We start from the raw sequence: 17,500 nt of genomic DNA, 5'->3' as shown, positions 1-17,500 counted from the left end.
AGAGAGAGAGAGAGAAAGTGAAAAGATATAATGATGTGAATAGAAAAAAAAATAAATAAAAGAAAGATAGAAGGTAAATAGAAAAGCGTAAAAGAGAAGAGAGAAAAGAGTGGAAAGATAAAGGAAAACAATGAGCAAAAAATAAGAAAAAATATCAAGGAAAAGGAGAAGAAGAGGGATAATAAACATCAAAATAAAGTGAGGTAATACGAGACGGCAACCGATAAAAGGGAAGAGAATGGGGACGGGAGAAGGAGGATAAAAATGGGAAGAAGGAAAATTTGGAAGGGAAAGGGAGTATGAGGAGAGGAAAGGGAGGATAAAGAAGGGGAGAGGGAGAATAAGGATGAGAAGAAGGAGAGGGAGGATGGGGAGGGGAAAGGGAGGATGGGAGGGGAGAGGGAAGGTGGGAGGGGAGAGGGAAGGTGGGGAGGGGAGAGGGAAGGTGGGGAGGGGAGAGGGAAGGTGGGGAGGGGAGAGGGAAGGTGGGGAGGGGAGAGGGAAGGTGGGGAGGGGAGAGGGAAGGTGGGGAGGGGAGAGGGAAGGTGGGGAGGGGAGAGGGAAGGTGGGGAGGGGAGAGGGAAGGTGGGGAGGGGAGAGGGAAGGTGGGGAGGGGAGAGGGAAGGTGGGGAGGGGAGAGGGAAGGTGGGGAGGGGAGAGGGAAGGTGGGGAGCGGAGAGGGAAGAGGGGTGGGACAGACGGAGTTTCATACCCCCCCCCCCCCTCCCGCCCAGCAAGCTTCCCGTAGGCTTCCTTTCGGTAAACAGAAACCAACACCTTATTATTCCCTTAAGAAACTTTTCAAAACATGGCTCAGGTTACGAGAAAAAAATAATAAGAACAAACAGCCTTTTGAAACCTCTGCGACAGTGACGAAACGGTGATGGTGATGATGATGTGATAATGTTGGAAATGATGATGATGATTATGTTGGAAGTGATGATAATGTTGGAAGTGAAGATGATAATGTTGGAAATGATGATGTTGAAAATGATGATGATAATGTTGGAAATGATGTTAATGTTGGAAATAATGATAATGTTGGAAATAATGATAATGTTGGAAATAATGATAATGTTGGAAATAATGATAATGTTGGAAAATAATAATAATGCTAGAAATGATGTGGGTGTAATGATGAGGTCAGCCAATGATGGCAGTAATTTTGTTCAACAGATCAATCAAACATAAAAAATGACGATGATAGTAACAACCAAAACAGTAATAATAATAAAAATGACATTAATAAAAGCAACAAAAACAACAAATTAAGAATAACGACAACCATAACAGCAAAAAAATCTCAGCAGCAGCAGCAACAACCCCCCCCCCCCCCCCAAAAAAAAAAAAAAAAAAAAAAAAAAAAAAAAAAAAAAAAAAAAAAAAAAAAGCTAATAATTATCCCGAAACAAGAGCGAGCAACAATGAAATATCTGACCTAGCTTTTGATGAACCTCTCATGCAGGGATAACAGCCTCTTTGTGGCCCCGGCGAGGTCATCGGGCGGCAATCGGGCCCGAAAATCTATATAACATTTGCGAAATTAATGGACAATGTTGCCTCCCACGCCCACGGTCTGTCCGGCTGGTGGGCGTGGGATTGCTAATTACCGACGCTGCAGACGGAATAACATGGCGGCCCGGCGAGACTTGGCGGGGGGGGGGGGGTAGAGGGGAGGAGGAGGGAGGAGGGAGAAGGGAGGGAGGGAGGGAAGGGAGGAGGGGAGGGAAGGGGGAGGAGGGGAGGGAAGGGGGAGAAGGGAAGGGGAGACGGGGTTAGGTAGAGGGGAGGGGGGATGGAGGGGGTGGGGGAGGAGGGAGGAGGGAGGGGAGAGGTTGAGGGGGAGGAGGTGGGAGGGGTGGGGGAGGAAAAGGAGTAGAGAGGAATGGAGGGAGCAAAGGGGGAGGGGTAGGGAGGAGGAGGAGGAGGAGGAAGGGGATGGAGGAGGGTGAAGTAGAAAGGAAGGAGAGGAAAGGAAGGAGGGGAAAGGTGCGGAAAAAAAAGAAAATCAAGGGAAAGGGGAAGGGAAGAAGGAAAGGAGAATGGTTAGAGTAAGGGAGAAAAGAGGGAGAAGGGAGGAAGGAGGAGGTGCAGCGGGAAGATAAGGAAGAAGGAGGACGAGGAACAGGGAGAGGAGAAAGGAGGAGGAGAACTATAATTACACACGAAAAAAAAAATATCTGCTCTCCTTGCACATATGCGCAACACACACACACACACACACACACACACACACACACCACACACACCACACACACACCACACACACACACACACACACACACCACACAACAGCAACAACCACAACAACACACACACACACACACACACACACACACACACACACACACGCACGCACACACACAACCCAAACAACAAAGGTTAACAAACCATAATATAAACCAAAAAAAAATGCAAATTAGAGAATCGGACGACCACCGCAAGAGAGCGAAAACGACCGCCAGCAACGACCGGGACTGCGCTCTCTCTCCCCCATCTTGAGCATTACGAGCCAAACACCTGCAATAATGAATTCGCTAACTCGCCACGCACCACCCTACCTTGTGCTTCCAGGATGATAAACAAGGCGAACACACTTCCGCTGATGACTTGCTGAAATAATTAACCCATAGATAACGAGGTCATTACAGCCCTTTCCCCCTCGTGTCGTCCCCTCCCCTCCCCTCCCCTCTTCCCTCCCCGACGCCATCGTGATCAGACACAATCAACCAATTTTTTCCCCTCTTTCCCCACCACGTAATGGCCCGGTTGGTGGGGTTGGGTCGCTTTCTCGCACTCTCTGTCCCTTTCGTGTTAGCATTTTTCTCTCTCCTCCCTAATATCAACTGCTTTATTGGCAATCTCTCTTTTATATCTGTTCGTTTTTCAGTCAGCCAGTCAGGCAATCGGTCGGTCAGTCGGTCGGTCAGTTAGTCAGTCAGCCAACCTGGTTGCCAGTCAGTCAAAGTCAATGAGTCAGTCATCAGTTCAGTCAGCCTCCCATTATCCCTCCCTCCCTCTCCTCCCCTCTTTTTTCCCTTCCCCTCCCACTCAACCGGTTTTGCTTTCAGCCGTTCGGTCACTCGACGCGTCAGTGTGTGGGAACAACCCGCTCACTCTCGCAAGAACGCTTTCTTCTTATTACATTCTGCGTCGCCTCCCTCGCCCATTGAAGGAGGCCGCAGCTGTGTAGAATGTGTCACGACATCACGACCTTCCAGATCTGCTGTCTGCGCCTTGACTCGGCTCCGTCACACAAAACCACACGGCCGAACATTCCGCTAAAGAAATTACGTAGAAATATCGCCCTAAAGCACTCGCGCCATACCGCATACGCGTGTGACTGCGGAAAGTGATCCATGTGTCAGTGCTTGTTAATTAGTCGTTTGATTCATACGCCAGTTCTTTGACTTACTGCTTGCTGCCTCTGGGATTAAGCAGTAAAGTTATGCTATCAATCACTTCAGCGAATCTAGGAAAATGCAGTTCTAGTTCTGCAATCCTTTTAATCAACTGTGCGGCTATAGGTTAAAACTCAACGGTCTTGTACAAGTTTTCGTTATATTACTGTAACGTCTCTGTTCCATGGACTTTATTCTATGACAGCAAATTTAAATGTGGTTCTGTATTTTTATTTATATATTTGTAATTACAGAAACTATGTTCAAAACCAATTTATTAATAATGCATGTATAGACAGTAAAACATGTTTTTTTGTAGGCACGTCCTGAATGACTAACTAAGAGATGAACATAACTTTGCGAAAAAAACACGTGTAGGGTGGTCTGGAGTGTGTACGTTATCTGAGGCAATGTCCCTTCCACGGACAACACAATTTCCGCTCTTCTCCGTCCGCACCGCCACGAGCTGAAGAAGTTGCCCGAAGTTATCAACTAACATGCGCAGGACAGACTTGCTCTCCCTGACGAGTGCCTAAGTACCGTGGAATGTTGCATGTGCCAGCATTTGGGGAAAATGTGACATTCTATCAAACGCTATCTCCAAATTCAATTGTAATTAAATGGACTGTGTAAATATCGCACATAATCACCTGTGTTTTGCATCAGTAATTAAAATATAAATCCCATGGAAAATACGCCACTGGGATCCTTTACAAAAATAAATGTTCCTTGCCTTTATCAAATGAAACCTGGAATTTGCCATATACTGTTCAGCTCCATCACAAGATAAATCCCACCCCTTAAAACACACTATACATCGAAAATACATTCTTTTCGAAACGCTTCATCACAATAACAAAGCACCGAACCCTGGAATAAAAACATAAAATTGGAAAACAAAACAAAAACATGCCAACAAAGACGAACGACTAAGGAAATTATAAAAAAATGACTCCATTTCCCCTTTTTCTCAAACACTTTCCGGAAATCACGAATCATAGGGAAAGCAAACATTAAATTATGCAAGAAAAGATTCGATGCAGGCCGGGCTGAATAGACACAAAAGGTCTCGGACTGAATAAATGCACGGGTGATTGTGACTGTTGTAATGAAGAACAAAAAGGTGTGTGTATATATATATATTTATAAACAAGAGAGCGCCCTAATGAAATGCAGCAAATGAATGAACAGATAAATGAGTATGAATAAGTCACTTCAATAAAGAAGAAAGAAAAACAAAATTACTAAAATATGAAGAAGAAATAGTGAAGAATGTATATATCCCCAAACTCAAACAAAATGAAAGAACGAGCGAGTATTAAAACAACAAAAACAATAATAAAAAAAAAACAATCTTACAAACTCACGATAAAGCCTCGATGACCTACCTCCTTGCTGGGACATAGGACGAGTATAAACAGCTTGACCTGCTTGCTTGTGCGACCCATGTTGGCGGGGTGCTTGAGGCGCGCGATGGCCACGTGTCGCCGCTGCAAGGATGGGAGGTTCCCGCTGTGGACGAAAGGGCAGAAGAGGTTACCAAGAGGTCGAATGCAGGTCAGTCGAGGGCACTGGGACTATGATAGGCTGGAAGTTATAACGAGTAATGGAATTTAGCAGAAAAAAAAGCTTAAAAAAAAGAAAGAAAAAAAAGACCTGAAGATGGATTCCAGGTGGATTTCGAAACTGCAGTCTTACTTTCAATAAATCTAGTTTTTGTATTGTGGGTTTTTCTTCCAGAAAAGAAGAAGAAAAATACAACGAAAAAAAGACATTAAAAAAAGAAAGCCAGTGGAAAATCAATCGAAGAATATTTTTTTATCAGTCATGAGATAGGATAAGCTGATTATCAAAAGTGAAATACACTCTGGTAAAGGTCGGGGGAGAAACGACCTTCAGTGTATTGCAAAGTTCAAAGGGGGGGCGACGGCACTGCAATAAAGCCATCACGTGTCGGGCTATCCAGGCTTAGCGATGAACCAGTCAACGTTGAACATGTGTTGCAAGGTTTATTGCCAACAACAAACTATGACCTGGTAAGCTGCAACATAAGGCCACGTCGGGTGAGCAAAAGGTCAATCTTATACAACGAAAGGTTAACAAAGGTCAACGGAAGCGAGGGGAAAAGGTCAACAAGCTTAGGCACGGAGAGTTCATATCGAGGTCACGTCAGAAGCGAGGTCATGTCAAGAAAGTAAGAGTAAATACAAGGTGAAGAAATAGTTGTGGACGATGCGAAGGAAAATGGAAGGACTAAAATAATGAAAATGGAAAGAGGAGGAAGAAGTAGATAATAACGATGAAATAAACAGTAAAGGTAAAATATGATAAGTACTGGATGGCGAGAAGGAATATAAGAAAGAAAAAGAAGAAGAAAATAAGAAAAACGAAGACGTAGGAGGAACCAATGGAAGGATAAGAAAAAGAAAAAAATAACAACAAAAGAATGACAAGAAGTACAATAAAATGTAGAAATATCATGAAAAAAGACGAAAAAATTATCAGACAGAAGTGTTAAATTAAAAAAAAAAAAAAAAAAAAAAACGAAGAGATATGAGAGAAAAATTAATGAAAGAAAAAAGATGTAAACGAATGATTAATGAAAAAGAGTAGAAAAGTAATCAATAAAAGGAAAAAAGGGTAGAGAAATAATTAATAAAAGGGGAAAAAGGTAGAAAAAATATCAATAAAAAGAAGAAAGTGTAGGAAAATAATGAAAAGAAGAAAAGTGGTGGGAAATAAACAAAAAAAAAAGCAAAAAAAAAAAAGGTAATATAATTAACAGGGGGAAGGGAAGATAGAATTAATTTATAGAAGAAAGAATGAAAAAAAAATAATGGAACAAAAAAATAAGAATATTTTATGAAAAGATGAAAAAAATCATCAAAGGAAGGAAGAAAAATGTGAAAGAATAATTAATGAAAGAAAACAAAAAGATAAATATATGAAAGGTGAAAATTTTAAAAGACAAATTAAGGGAAAGGAAGAAAATGTAGAAAAATAATGAAGAGAGACGGAAAGAGAGGAATAATTCATGGAACGAAGGGAAGGAGAATAATGAATGAGTGAGAGAAAGAGAGAAATAGCAATAGATAGAAGAAGAGTAAAGATAAAAAATGGAAGAAAGAAAGACAGAAGAATAGCCAAAGTAAAAAAAAAATGTAGAAGAATAATGACTAAGAATCAATGGAAGGAACAACAAAATAAATATTAATAGAGAGAAAAAAAAAAAAGGAAAATTAATGCCAAGAAAGAAAGAAAAAAATGAGATAAAGAATAAAGTTGATGTAATAAGAATAGATGCCGAGGACGAGAAAGTTAAAGTACGAAAAGACAAAAATATACATAAAAAAATGGATAATACAGGAAATGACGTAAGGAGAGGAAAGTGCGATGTCCAGTGGGAAGAAAAAGTACGAGAAAGAAGGTAAGTCCAAGAAGATAATTAGATAAAGAGAAAGAGAAAGGCAAAAAAAGAGAGAGAAAAAAAGAAAAAGAGAGGAAAAGGAAGGTGATTTTTTTTCTTTTTAACTAAAAAAAAGATAAAAAGAAAAAAAAGGACGAGGAAGCGAAAAGTAGACCAAGAAACCCCAAGGAAAAGCTAGAAAATCGGAAGAAGAAAAATTAAAGAAAAGACGGGAATGAAGAGGAAGAAAAAAATACACAGAATCCCGAAGAAAGGCTAGAGAAGTAACGAGAAGAGAGGAAAGATGAAAAAAAAATATAGAAACGAAGAGAAAAAAAAGAAAAACAAAACAATACGAAGAAAAACCTTAAAACGAAAAGAGAAGACAGACGAAAATAAAAGACGGAGATGGAGAGGAATAATAATAAAAAAAAAAAACGAAGAAAAACCTGAAAATAAAAAACAAAAAACGGGGAAAAGAAGAAAAACAAAATAAAAACAAAACCGAAGAGGGAAAGACAGAAAGAAAGAAAAAAAATCCAAAATACCCCCCACCCTTCTCCCCACCCCCCTTCCCAGCTCGGCCTCGACACCCGCCGGACTGCACGAGCGTCAGCCTCTGCAACCTCCGGGGTCACGGTCCGAGGACGCGGCCTTGCTAATGACTTGTTGATTAAGCAGGCAGTGATGGCCGAGCTTGTGACGTCGGAATGGCACTGTGCCTCTCCGCTGGTTTAGTGTCCGTAATGATTTTCCTCTGTTTTCTCTCGCTTTTTTTTTTTACTGGTCTCTTTCTCTGTATTTTAGTTTTTTTTTGTTTATCTCTCTCTTGTATCTGTCTCAGGGAGGTAGGGAGGTAGTGAGATAGAGAGAAAGAGAAGAGAGAGAGAGAGAGAGAGAGAGAGAGAGAGAGAGAGAGAGAGAGAGGGAGAGAGAAAGAGAGAGAGAGGGAGAGAGAAAGAAAGAAAAGAGAGAGAGGGAGAGAGAAAGAAAGAAAAGAGAGAGAGGAAGAGAGAGAGAAACAGAAAGAGAAATAGAAAGAAAGAAAGAGAGAGAGAGAGAGTGCAGAGTGCACCTTGAACCTCTCACTGCTGCATTCACCTCCTCCCCAAAACTACAGCCCGACGCACGCGCGTATGGACGTGCCTGGAATCTTAAATGGAACACTGTTTTCAGGCAATCCATTTACACCTCCTCTCATCTTTTTTAGGGCCATATTTTACTTCGTTTTCTTGAAAATATGAAACTCCCTCAACGTTTCCGGCCATGCTGCAGGTTGCTGCGGAGGTTGCACTGTATATCACTGTCGCTGACCCTGCCTCTGTCACTGCCTCAGTGTGTATCACCATACAAACGTGTGTGTGGGGTGTGTATATTTTAATAATTATTTATATATATAGGAATATAATTATATATATATATATAATATTATGTATTTATAAATATAAAATATAATAATATATATTTAAAAATATATATATAATATAATAAATATATATATATAATATATATATAGAAAAATATATATATATATAGATATAATATATATAATTTTATTAGATATAGATGATATTTTAAAATATATATTATATATATATATTATATAAAATATTATATATTTGATATATTTTATATATATATATATATATATATATAATTATATAATTAGATAATTATAATATATATATATATTTTTATTTATATAATATTATATATATATATATATATATATAATATTATCAAAATATAAATATTATATATATATAATTTTATATAAAATTTAAAATATATATATATAAAAAATATATATTTATTTTATATATATTTTATATATAATAATATATAATATATATATATATTATATATAATAATATATAATATAATATATATATAAATATATATATATTATAAAATATATATATATATATTATATACATATTTTATAAAAAATATATATATATAAAAAATATATATAATATATATATATATCTTATATTATATATATAATTTTAAAATATTATATTATATATAATATATAAAATATATATATAAAAATTTTATATAATATATACAATAAAAATATAATTATATATATATATATATATATATAATTAATATATATATATAAATAAAATATATATATATTTAATTTTATATATATATATAATATATAATATATTAAAATATATATATAAATATATAATATATATTTTATATATATAATATATAATATAATATATATATAAATATATATATATAAAATATATATTTATATTAAATATAGTAATAATATATAATATTATATAATATATAATATATATAAAATATAATAAATATAATATATGTAAAATATAATATATGTATAAAATATAATGTATAAATAATATATATTAAATAATTTTTATATATATTATATATAATAATATATAAATATATATAATCTAATAATATATAAATATATATATATTAATATAATTATTTATAATTATTTTAACTTTATATAAAATTTATTATCTATATAATATATATATATATAATAATATATATATATATATATATATATTTATATTATTATTTATATTTTATTTTTGTTTAGTGTTGCCTTTACTTGCTTTGTGAATTGGTTTGAGCTGGCTTGTTATGAACTTTTCTCTTTATTTTCTTACATTCTGAACTTTTTAGTTGCTATTGACGTTGCTCTTCTCCGGGTTTTAAGGTAGTCTGATTTAAAGAGCTTCCGTGATCGTAAAGTGTGGTCGTAAACGTGTGCTCTTCGTCTGCTGGTGGTTGTCGTCCTAGTGCAAATCGTTATTCGCTGTCCGTAGGGGCGTGCTGATAGCGTGTTTGAAGTCGTAGTGATCGTGTGCGACTTGTGAACTGTCAGGCCCTCGTGAATCTTGCGTTGGTGTGAGCGTGTTCGTGATGTAAGTTGTCGTCCGTACTTGGTGTATTCTAGTTGTTGTTAGTTTTTTAGTTTTTTTTTGATTTTTTATTTTTGGGTGTGTGTGAGCGGCGTGTCGTTGAGTTATCGGGAAAGAGGTGGGGAGCGGAGTTTAGCTTTCCGTGAGAGCACCCTTAAAAAATTCCTAAAAAGACTGCAAAAAACGGAAAGGAAAAGAGGCTGTGTTAAAAGCCGCGCCCTGAACCGGGCCCTAACGTGGTCGGGTTAAAAAACCCTTGTGGCAAATGCGTTGTAAAGGGACCCCTGGATAACAAGACGATTGGCTCGGAGGGAAAAAATGGGATTTAAAAGGGGTTTGCCTGGGTCGATTGCCTAATGGAGGAGGATGACGAGGGGGAGTGGAGGGGTGGAGGAGGGGGGAGGAGGAGAGAGAGAAGAGAGAAAGAGAGAGGAAGAGAGAAGAGGATGGAAAAAGAGGAAGCAAGGAGGAGAGAGATAGAGAGGGAGGATGAGAGAGCAGAGGGGGGCGGGGAAAAGAGAGAGGGAGGAGAGAGGTTTGGGAGGAGAGAGGAGAGCCGAAGGAGGAGAGGAGAGGGAGACGGGTAAGGAGAGAGAGGGAGATGGAGAGAGGGGGATGGAGAGAGAGATAAGGAAGAAAGAGGAGAAAGAGAAAAAGAGAGAGAGAGAAGGAAAAGAGAGTGAGAATAGGATAGAGGAAGGGACCAAAGAGAGAGAAGATAGAAGAAGAAGGGAGGAGAGGGAGAGAGAGAGAGAGAGAGAGAGAGAGACGAGAGAGAAGAAGAGAGAGAGGACGAGAAGAGAGAGAGAGAAATGAAAAGGAAGGGGGAAGGGAAGAGGAGAAAAGAGAGGGAAGGGGAGGGGGGGGGAGGGAGGGGGAGAGAGAGAGAGGGAGAGAGAGAAAAAGGGGGAGGCAGAGGAGAGAGAAAGAGAGAAAGAGAAGAAGGAGAAAAAGAAAAGGGGAAAAAGGAAAAGATAGAGAGTAGGAGAGAGAGAGGAGAGAGAAGAGGAAAAAGAGAGAGGAGAAAAAGAGAGAATGGAGGAGAGAGAGAAGAGGGTGTGAGAGAGAAGAGGAGAGAAGAGAGAAGAGGAGAGAAGGGAAGAAGACCGGGGACTGAAGAAATGAGGGCAAGGAAGATAGAGGGAAAGAGGGAAAAAAGAGGAAGGAGGCGGAGAGGGAGAGAAGAGAAGAGAGAAAGAGAGAGAGATGAGAGAAGACAGAGAGAGAAGAGAGAGAGCAGAGGGGGGAAGGAAGGGAGAAAGAAAAAAAAGAGAGAGAAAGGAAACGAAAAGAGAGAAGAAGAGAGAAACAAAGAAAAAAGAAAGAGAAGTATAAAAATGAAAGGTAAACGAGGTTATAGGGAATAAGGGGATAGAGGGAGAGGAGCGAAGGGTGGGGGAAAGATGGAAAAGGAAAATGATGTATGTTCTTAGAATTTAAGTCTACAGAGAAGAACAGGGGCAATGAGTGAAGGAAAAGAGACAGAAAAAAAGAGAAAAAAAGAGAAAAGAAAAGGGAAAAAAAAAACAACCCCCATAAAATAAGGCGAGGAAAAAAAAAATTAAATTTAAAAAAAGGTGCCTAGTAAAGAGGGGGGGGGCCTAAAAAAAAAAAAATAAGGGGTTTTTTAAGAGGAAAATGGGGGAAGCGAGAAGTAAAGGGGAAAAGGGAAAAAGGGAGAACAGGAAGGGAAGGGGTAGAAAAGGAAGGGGAAAGGGAACCCAAAGAATTTAAGGGGAAGGATGGAAAGGAAAAAAGGGGGAAAAGGGAAGGAGGAAGGAGGGGAAGGAAAATGGGCCCGGGGAGGAAAGGAAAAAGGGAAAGGCGGGGGGAGGGGGGGAGGATGAAGGGAGATTGGACGGGGGAAGGGAAAGGGCAGTGGAGGGAAAGGGGCGGAAAAAAGGCAGGGGGAAAGGGGAAAAGGGTTTTGGATTGGGAAACCAAAGGGAAACCCGAAGGCGGATAAGGAATAAAAAAAAAAAAAAAAAAAAAAAAAAAAAAAAAAAAAAAAAAAAAAAAAAAAAAAAAAAAAAAAAAAAAAAAAAAAAAAAAAAAAAAGGGGGGGGGGGGGGGGGGGGGGGGGGGGGGGGGGGGGGGGGGGGGGGGGGGGGGGGGGGAAAGGGACGGGGGGGGGGGGGGGAAAAAAAAAAAAAAAAGAAAGGGGAAAGAAAGAGGGGAGAAAAAAAAAAGAAAGACCCCAAGAGGGGAAACAGAAAGAGAAATAGAAAGAAAGAAAGAGAGAGAGAGAGGGGGAAAAGGGTTGCCCCTTTAAAAAACCTCTCATTTGCTGCATTCACCCCCCCCCAAAAAATTACCCCCCGGGACGCACGGGGCGTATGGACGTGCCTGGAATCTTAAAGGGGGAACACTGTTTTAAGGGCCACAACCATTTACACCTCCTCCATCTTTTTTGGGGCCCCTATTTTACTTCTTTTTTTCTTAAAAAATTTTAAAAATCCCTCAACGTTTTCGGCCATGTGCGGGTTTTGCGCGGGGGTTTTGCACTGTATATAAATGTCGGGACCCTGCCTCTGTACTCCCTCAGGGGGAACCCACCAAAAAAAGGGGGTCTTGGGGGGGGGGGGGTTTTGGGTGGGTGGGGGGGTGTGGGGGTTTTTGGTGGGGGTGGGGGGGGGGGGGGAAAGGGGGTGTGGGGGGGGGTGGGGGGAAATAAAAAAAAAAAGAAAGGGGCAGGGAAGAAATAAAAATAAAAAAATTAAAAAAAAAAAAAAAAAAAAAAAAAAAAAAAATTTAATATAAGATAAAAAATGGGGGGGAAAAAAAAATAAAAAAAAAAAAATTAAAATATAAAAAAAATAGAAAAAAAAAAGAAAAAAAAAAAAGAAAAAAATAATAAAAAGAAAATATATAAAGAAATAAAAAAGAAAAAAAAATATAAAAAAAATAAATTTTAAAATAAGATAAATAAAGATAAATAAAATATATAAAATTTTATAGAGATAAATATGATAGTAAAAGAGAATAAAGAGATATAAAAAAGATAATAAGATATATTATGATAGAAAAAGGTATTTTATAAATATATAATATATATATAATAATAGATATATAAATATAATAGATATAATAAAATTGAAAAAAATGGGAATATATTATAAATATATAGATATAAAATATTAAAAATAATATATATAAGAAAATTAATATAATATATAGATATATAATATTATAATATATAAAATTTATATTTATAATTTTATATATATATAATATATTTTATATATATTATAAAATAATATAATATATATACCCATATATATAAAATAAAAATATAATATATATATATTTATATATATAAACAATAATATTAAAAAAAATACATAAATTTTAATAATATATATATATATATAAGAAAATACAAATATTAAATAGAAAAAGATATAAAAATATATATATAACTTTAATACAAAAATTATTATATAATATATATTAAAATATATATAAATATATAATATATATTATATATATATATTATAAAGAAAATATTATAATAATTAATATATATAATATATATATTAATATATAAAAAAAATAATATATGGGAAAAAAATATAAAATAAATAATTTAATTATATAATATTTTTTAAAAATATAAAATAAATTAATATACAAAATATATATTATTAAAAATTATATATATATAATATAAAAAAAATTTATTATAAAATTTTAAATTTTATATAATATTTTAAAAATATATATAAAAGATATAATAATACTTTTATAAAAATATATTTTATAAATATAATAGATATAAATTATTTATAAAATAAATATATATATATTATATATATAACTAAAAATATAAATATATTAGATATTTTTATATATAATATTTTTTATTTTATAATATATATATAATATATATATATTATATATATAATTATATATAATTTTATAAAATAAAATTTTATATATATAATATATATATAAATATATATATATATAATATAATATATTATAATATATATAATATATAATATATTTACATATATCAATATATTAATATTTATATTTATATATATATATATATATACTATCATATATTATAATATATATATAATATATAAATATATATATATATATATATATATATATATATATATAATTATATATATATATATATATTAATATATATATATTATATATATATATATCTATATATATATATATATATATATATAAATATATAATATTTATTATATATATATATATAATACATTATTGATATATTATATATATATAATCATATATTATAATTATATATATATACTCTATGTATGTGCGTATACATCATATCCTAATCTTGTTGAGTGCTGTCACTATACATTAATTGCAATCCCTCGTCCTGAATCAGGTATCTTGGCGGCTTAGAAAAATCAAGACACTTATTCTTCTATTATAATTCAACATAAATTACATATCTGAAAACTTTTATTCAGGCAATCAACTGAGAGAAGACCGTACTCTGATTTAAGGTAAGAATGATTAAAAGGAAAAGCCGGATTACAAAGAAAAACGTGGATTTAAACAGTGAGTATCCTTCGTCTGATCCTCTTGTTCCGCCAAGGCAAACGATCATAAAATCGACTGAAATCTAACGAAGGGATACATGCCTATGGGTGTTTAAGAAGTCCATGTGATTACGTTGACGGATTTGTAAGTAAACTCGTCATTCCGTTTTCCTGACTTTTGGAGATCGTTACTTCTCGATTTAAAACATTGTTCGAAATCCATAGTAAATTATATATATATATATATATTATATTATATATTATTATAATATATATATATATATATAATGGTGTGTGTGTATATGAGCGTGTGCGTGCGTGTGAGCGTGTGCGTGCGTGTGAGCGTGTGCGTGCGTGTGAGCGTGTGCGTGCGTGTGAGTGTGTGCGTCCGTGTGAGCGTGGGCGTGCGTGTGAGCGTGTGCGTGCGTGTGAGCGTGTGCGTGCGTGTGAGCGTGTGCGTGCGTGTGAGCGTGCGTGTCCGTATGCGTATATCCAGAAGAGAGAGAAAAAGAGAAAAAGTAGAGAGAGAAAAAAACAAAGATTAGCCATTCCAGATCAGTAGAAAACACACACAAAAATTAAAAAAAGTTAAAACCAAAATAAACAAACAAACAGACTAAAAACAACAACAACAAGAAAACAGGGCCAGGAACACCGACGAGACTCGTGTCCAAAACAGACAAACGCGAACACCAAGAACCAGGCCACTAAACGCTGGATACAAAAGAAAAGAAAAAGATTAAAAACACCCCTTTGAACTTCGGCAACAATGCTAGATTAAAGATAAAGGTCATCCACAAAACTAGGATAACAAGACTCGATAAAAAAAGGGAATCTTCGGAGAGAGAAAACAAATGGATAAAATAAAAAGGAGTTGAGATCAACATCAACAGGTTCGATATTGCACACTAAATGGAGGGGGGATTGAGAGGGAGAGGGAGGGAGAGAGAGAGAGAGAAGAGAGAGAGAGGACGAGAAAAGAGAGAGAGAGAGGAGAGTAGGGAGAGAGAGAGAGAAAGAGAGAAAGAGAAAGAGAGAGAGAGAAGGAGAGTGAGAGAAAGAGAGAGAGAGAGAGAAGGAGAGAGAGAGAGAGAAAGAGAGAGAGAAAAACAGACAGCCCAAACCAGCAAGAGAGCTATCGAACGAAACTCCGAAACGGATCCAAAGCGAAGGGTTACTCACAGCGCGCATATCCAAGACTGGTCGTAGTCGAAGCTCCCGTTCTCCGAGGTGGCGGTGCCCTGGATGGTGCGGGCCAGCAGGTGCACTGGAAAGAGACCGAACATCTGTCATGTATCTGTTCTTAGCAGACTTCTCCTAATTGCTCTCAGAGACGTACAGATGCAATGTGGTTGGTTAAGAAAAGAAAAAGAAAAAAAAAAAAAAAAAAAAAAAAAAAAAAAAAAAAAAAATATATATATATATATATATATATATATATATATATATATATATATATATATATATATATAATAAATAATAAAGTAGCGCATGCACATATGTAAATATGTACATACGAGTGCGTGCTCGCCATATATATATATATAAATACATCATACAGACGCAATCCTGTAAACACGGACTATACCTAATGAAGTATCCATTTCAGCTACGATACTATTGCGGAATGGGCTACTCAGCCAAGTACCGACCATTCTCCAATTACACTGGCTCTGTTCCAACATTTTAGTCAATATCCTGACCGGATTAACCCTCGCAAAAAGCATAGTCTCCTCCGCCCCATCCGACACATGCAATCATCAGCGACCCGAGCGACATACATAAAGAGTAAAGAGGAGTTATTACCCCCCGCCAGCTCGACCGCCCGGTTATGGCCTCCCCTCATTACGTGGAAGGGACTATGAGCTCGCCCTAGAAATGCATGATGGCCAGCCCGGGTGGAGGAGCCCTACTTGGGAGCCCCAAATCTGCAGTCCTAAATTTGGAGTCCTAGTTTCGGTGTTCTAAATCCGGAGTCCTGAATCTAGGGTCGTGAATCTGTGGTCATGAATCTGGTGTTATCAATCTGGGGGCCTGAAGTTGGAGTCCTAAATCCGGGGTCCAGAATCTGGAGTCGTGAATCTGGGGTCCTGAATCCAGGGGTTAGAATCTGGGGCCCCGAATCTGGAGTCCTGACACTGTGGTCTTGAATCTGGTGTTTGAACCCGATGCGCATAACTTCTCTCACGCCTGGGGGCACGTGAGCTCGGCTTATCAAGTTCCTTTAGCAAACGGGTTCTCTCAGGTAATAAACAGCGGCGCCTGAACGTCTGACTGGCACAGGTGACGCGCCGGACGTGTTAAATCTGGGCCGGCTGACGTTTATGACAAGCCGCTATTTGTGTCGTTGTTTCAGTTGTCGATGTGGGGCGGCCGGCGAGGAGGGGCGGGGGCTGGGATGGAAGGGCGGATAGGGACAAGAGGTGGAAGGGTGGAATAGAGGCATGGGATGGAGGGGCGGATAAGGACAGGAGATGGAAGGGTGGATTGGGACAAGAAACAGAAGGGCGGATAGGGACAAGGGAGACGGGGAAAGACGAGAACAAAACTTGGATGGCTGGAGATAGACGGTGGAAAAGTGAAGGAAAGGAAATGGGTGGATGGAAAGGGACAAGTGCAGGGAGGGAGGAAAGAACAAGAACTAGAACAAAGAACGAATATGAACTAGGCATAACTAAAAAAAAAGGACACAGACGGGCGAGAAGGACAGAAACAAGGACACAGACAAGCGAGAAGGACAGAAACAAGGACACAGACGGGCGAGAAGGACAGAAACAAGGACACAGACGGGAGAGAAGGACGTAAACAACGACAACAAAGACTGCAACGAAAGCATCCCATGACCTCAGGAGTCGAGGAAGAAGCGAAGACGCCCTCCTCCCTCAGAGTCTTAACGTCTTCACTAAACTTTTAGATTGTACGGCTACGCTGCCTTAACTTGTCCACGCTGTCCCAATAACTTCGCAATATCCAATGAGGCCAATAATCAACGAACAGGCAAGGCTCGCTCAACCACAATTGGATATACAAGGGAGAGGACAGTCGGATGGAACAGACTGATAGATGGATATATGAATAGATATAGATGAGGGGCGTTGGAGGGGGGGGGGGGGCGAGGGGCGTTGGGAGAGAAAGAGAGGCGTAGGTAGACGGGGTAGAGGGTAGTATGGGGGGATTAGTGAAAGAGGGAAGAATGGGGAAGAGGGAAGAATGGGGGAAGGAGGGAAGGAGGGATAA

At 37.2% G+C, this 17,500-nt stretch overlaps 1 protein-coding gene across 1 annotated transcript in view; it reads right to left on the bottom strand.

Annotated features, from left to right (window-relative positions):
* Positions 1-17,500, bottom strand: part of LOC119583721 (sodium bicarbonate transporter-like protein 11) — a gene marked incomplete in the record, with an annotated part of 147,230 nt that overhangs the window by 28,091 nt on the left and 101,639 nt on the right. The window contains 2 exon segments of the mRNA XM_037932372.1: positions 4,790-4,913; positions 15,446-15,530. Coding sequence (XP_037788300.1) covers positions 4,790-4,913; positions 15,446-15,530 — 209 coding nt within the window.

The sequence above is a fragment of the Penaeus monodon genome, chromosome 17 (genome assembly GCF_015228065.2).
Source record: "Penaeus monodon isolate SGIC_2016 chromosome 17, NSTDA_Pmon_1, whole genome shotgun sequence".
In the NCBI taxonomy this organism is placed as follows: Eukaryota; Metazoa; Arthropoda; class Malacostraca; order Decapoda; family Penaeidae; genus Penaeus; species Penaeus monodon.
The sequence above is the reverse complement of the archived record's forward strand: the minus strand, read 5'-3'. Positions and strand labels throughout refer to the sequence as shown.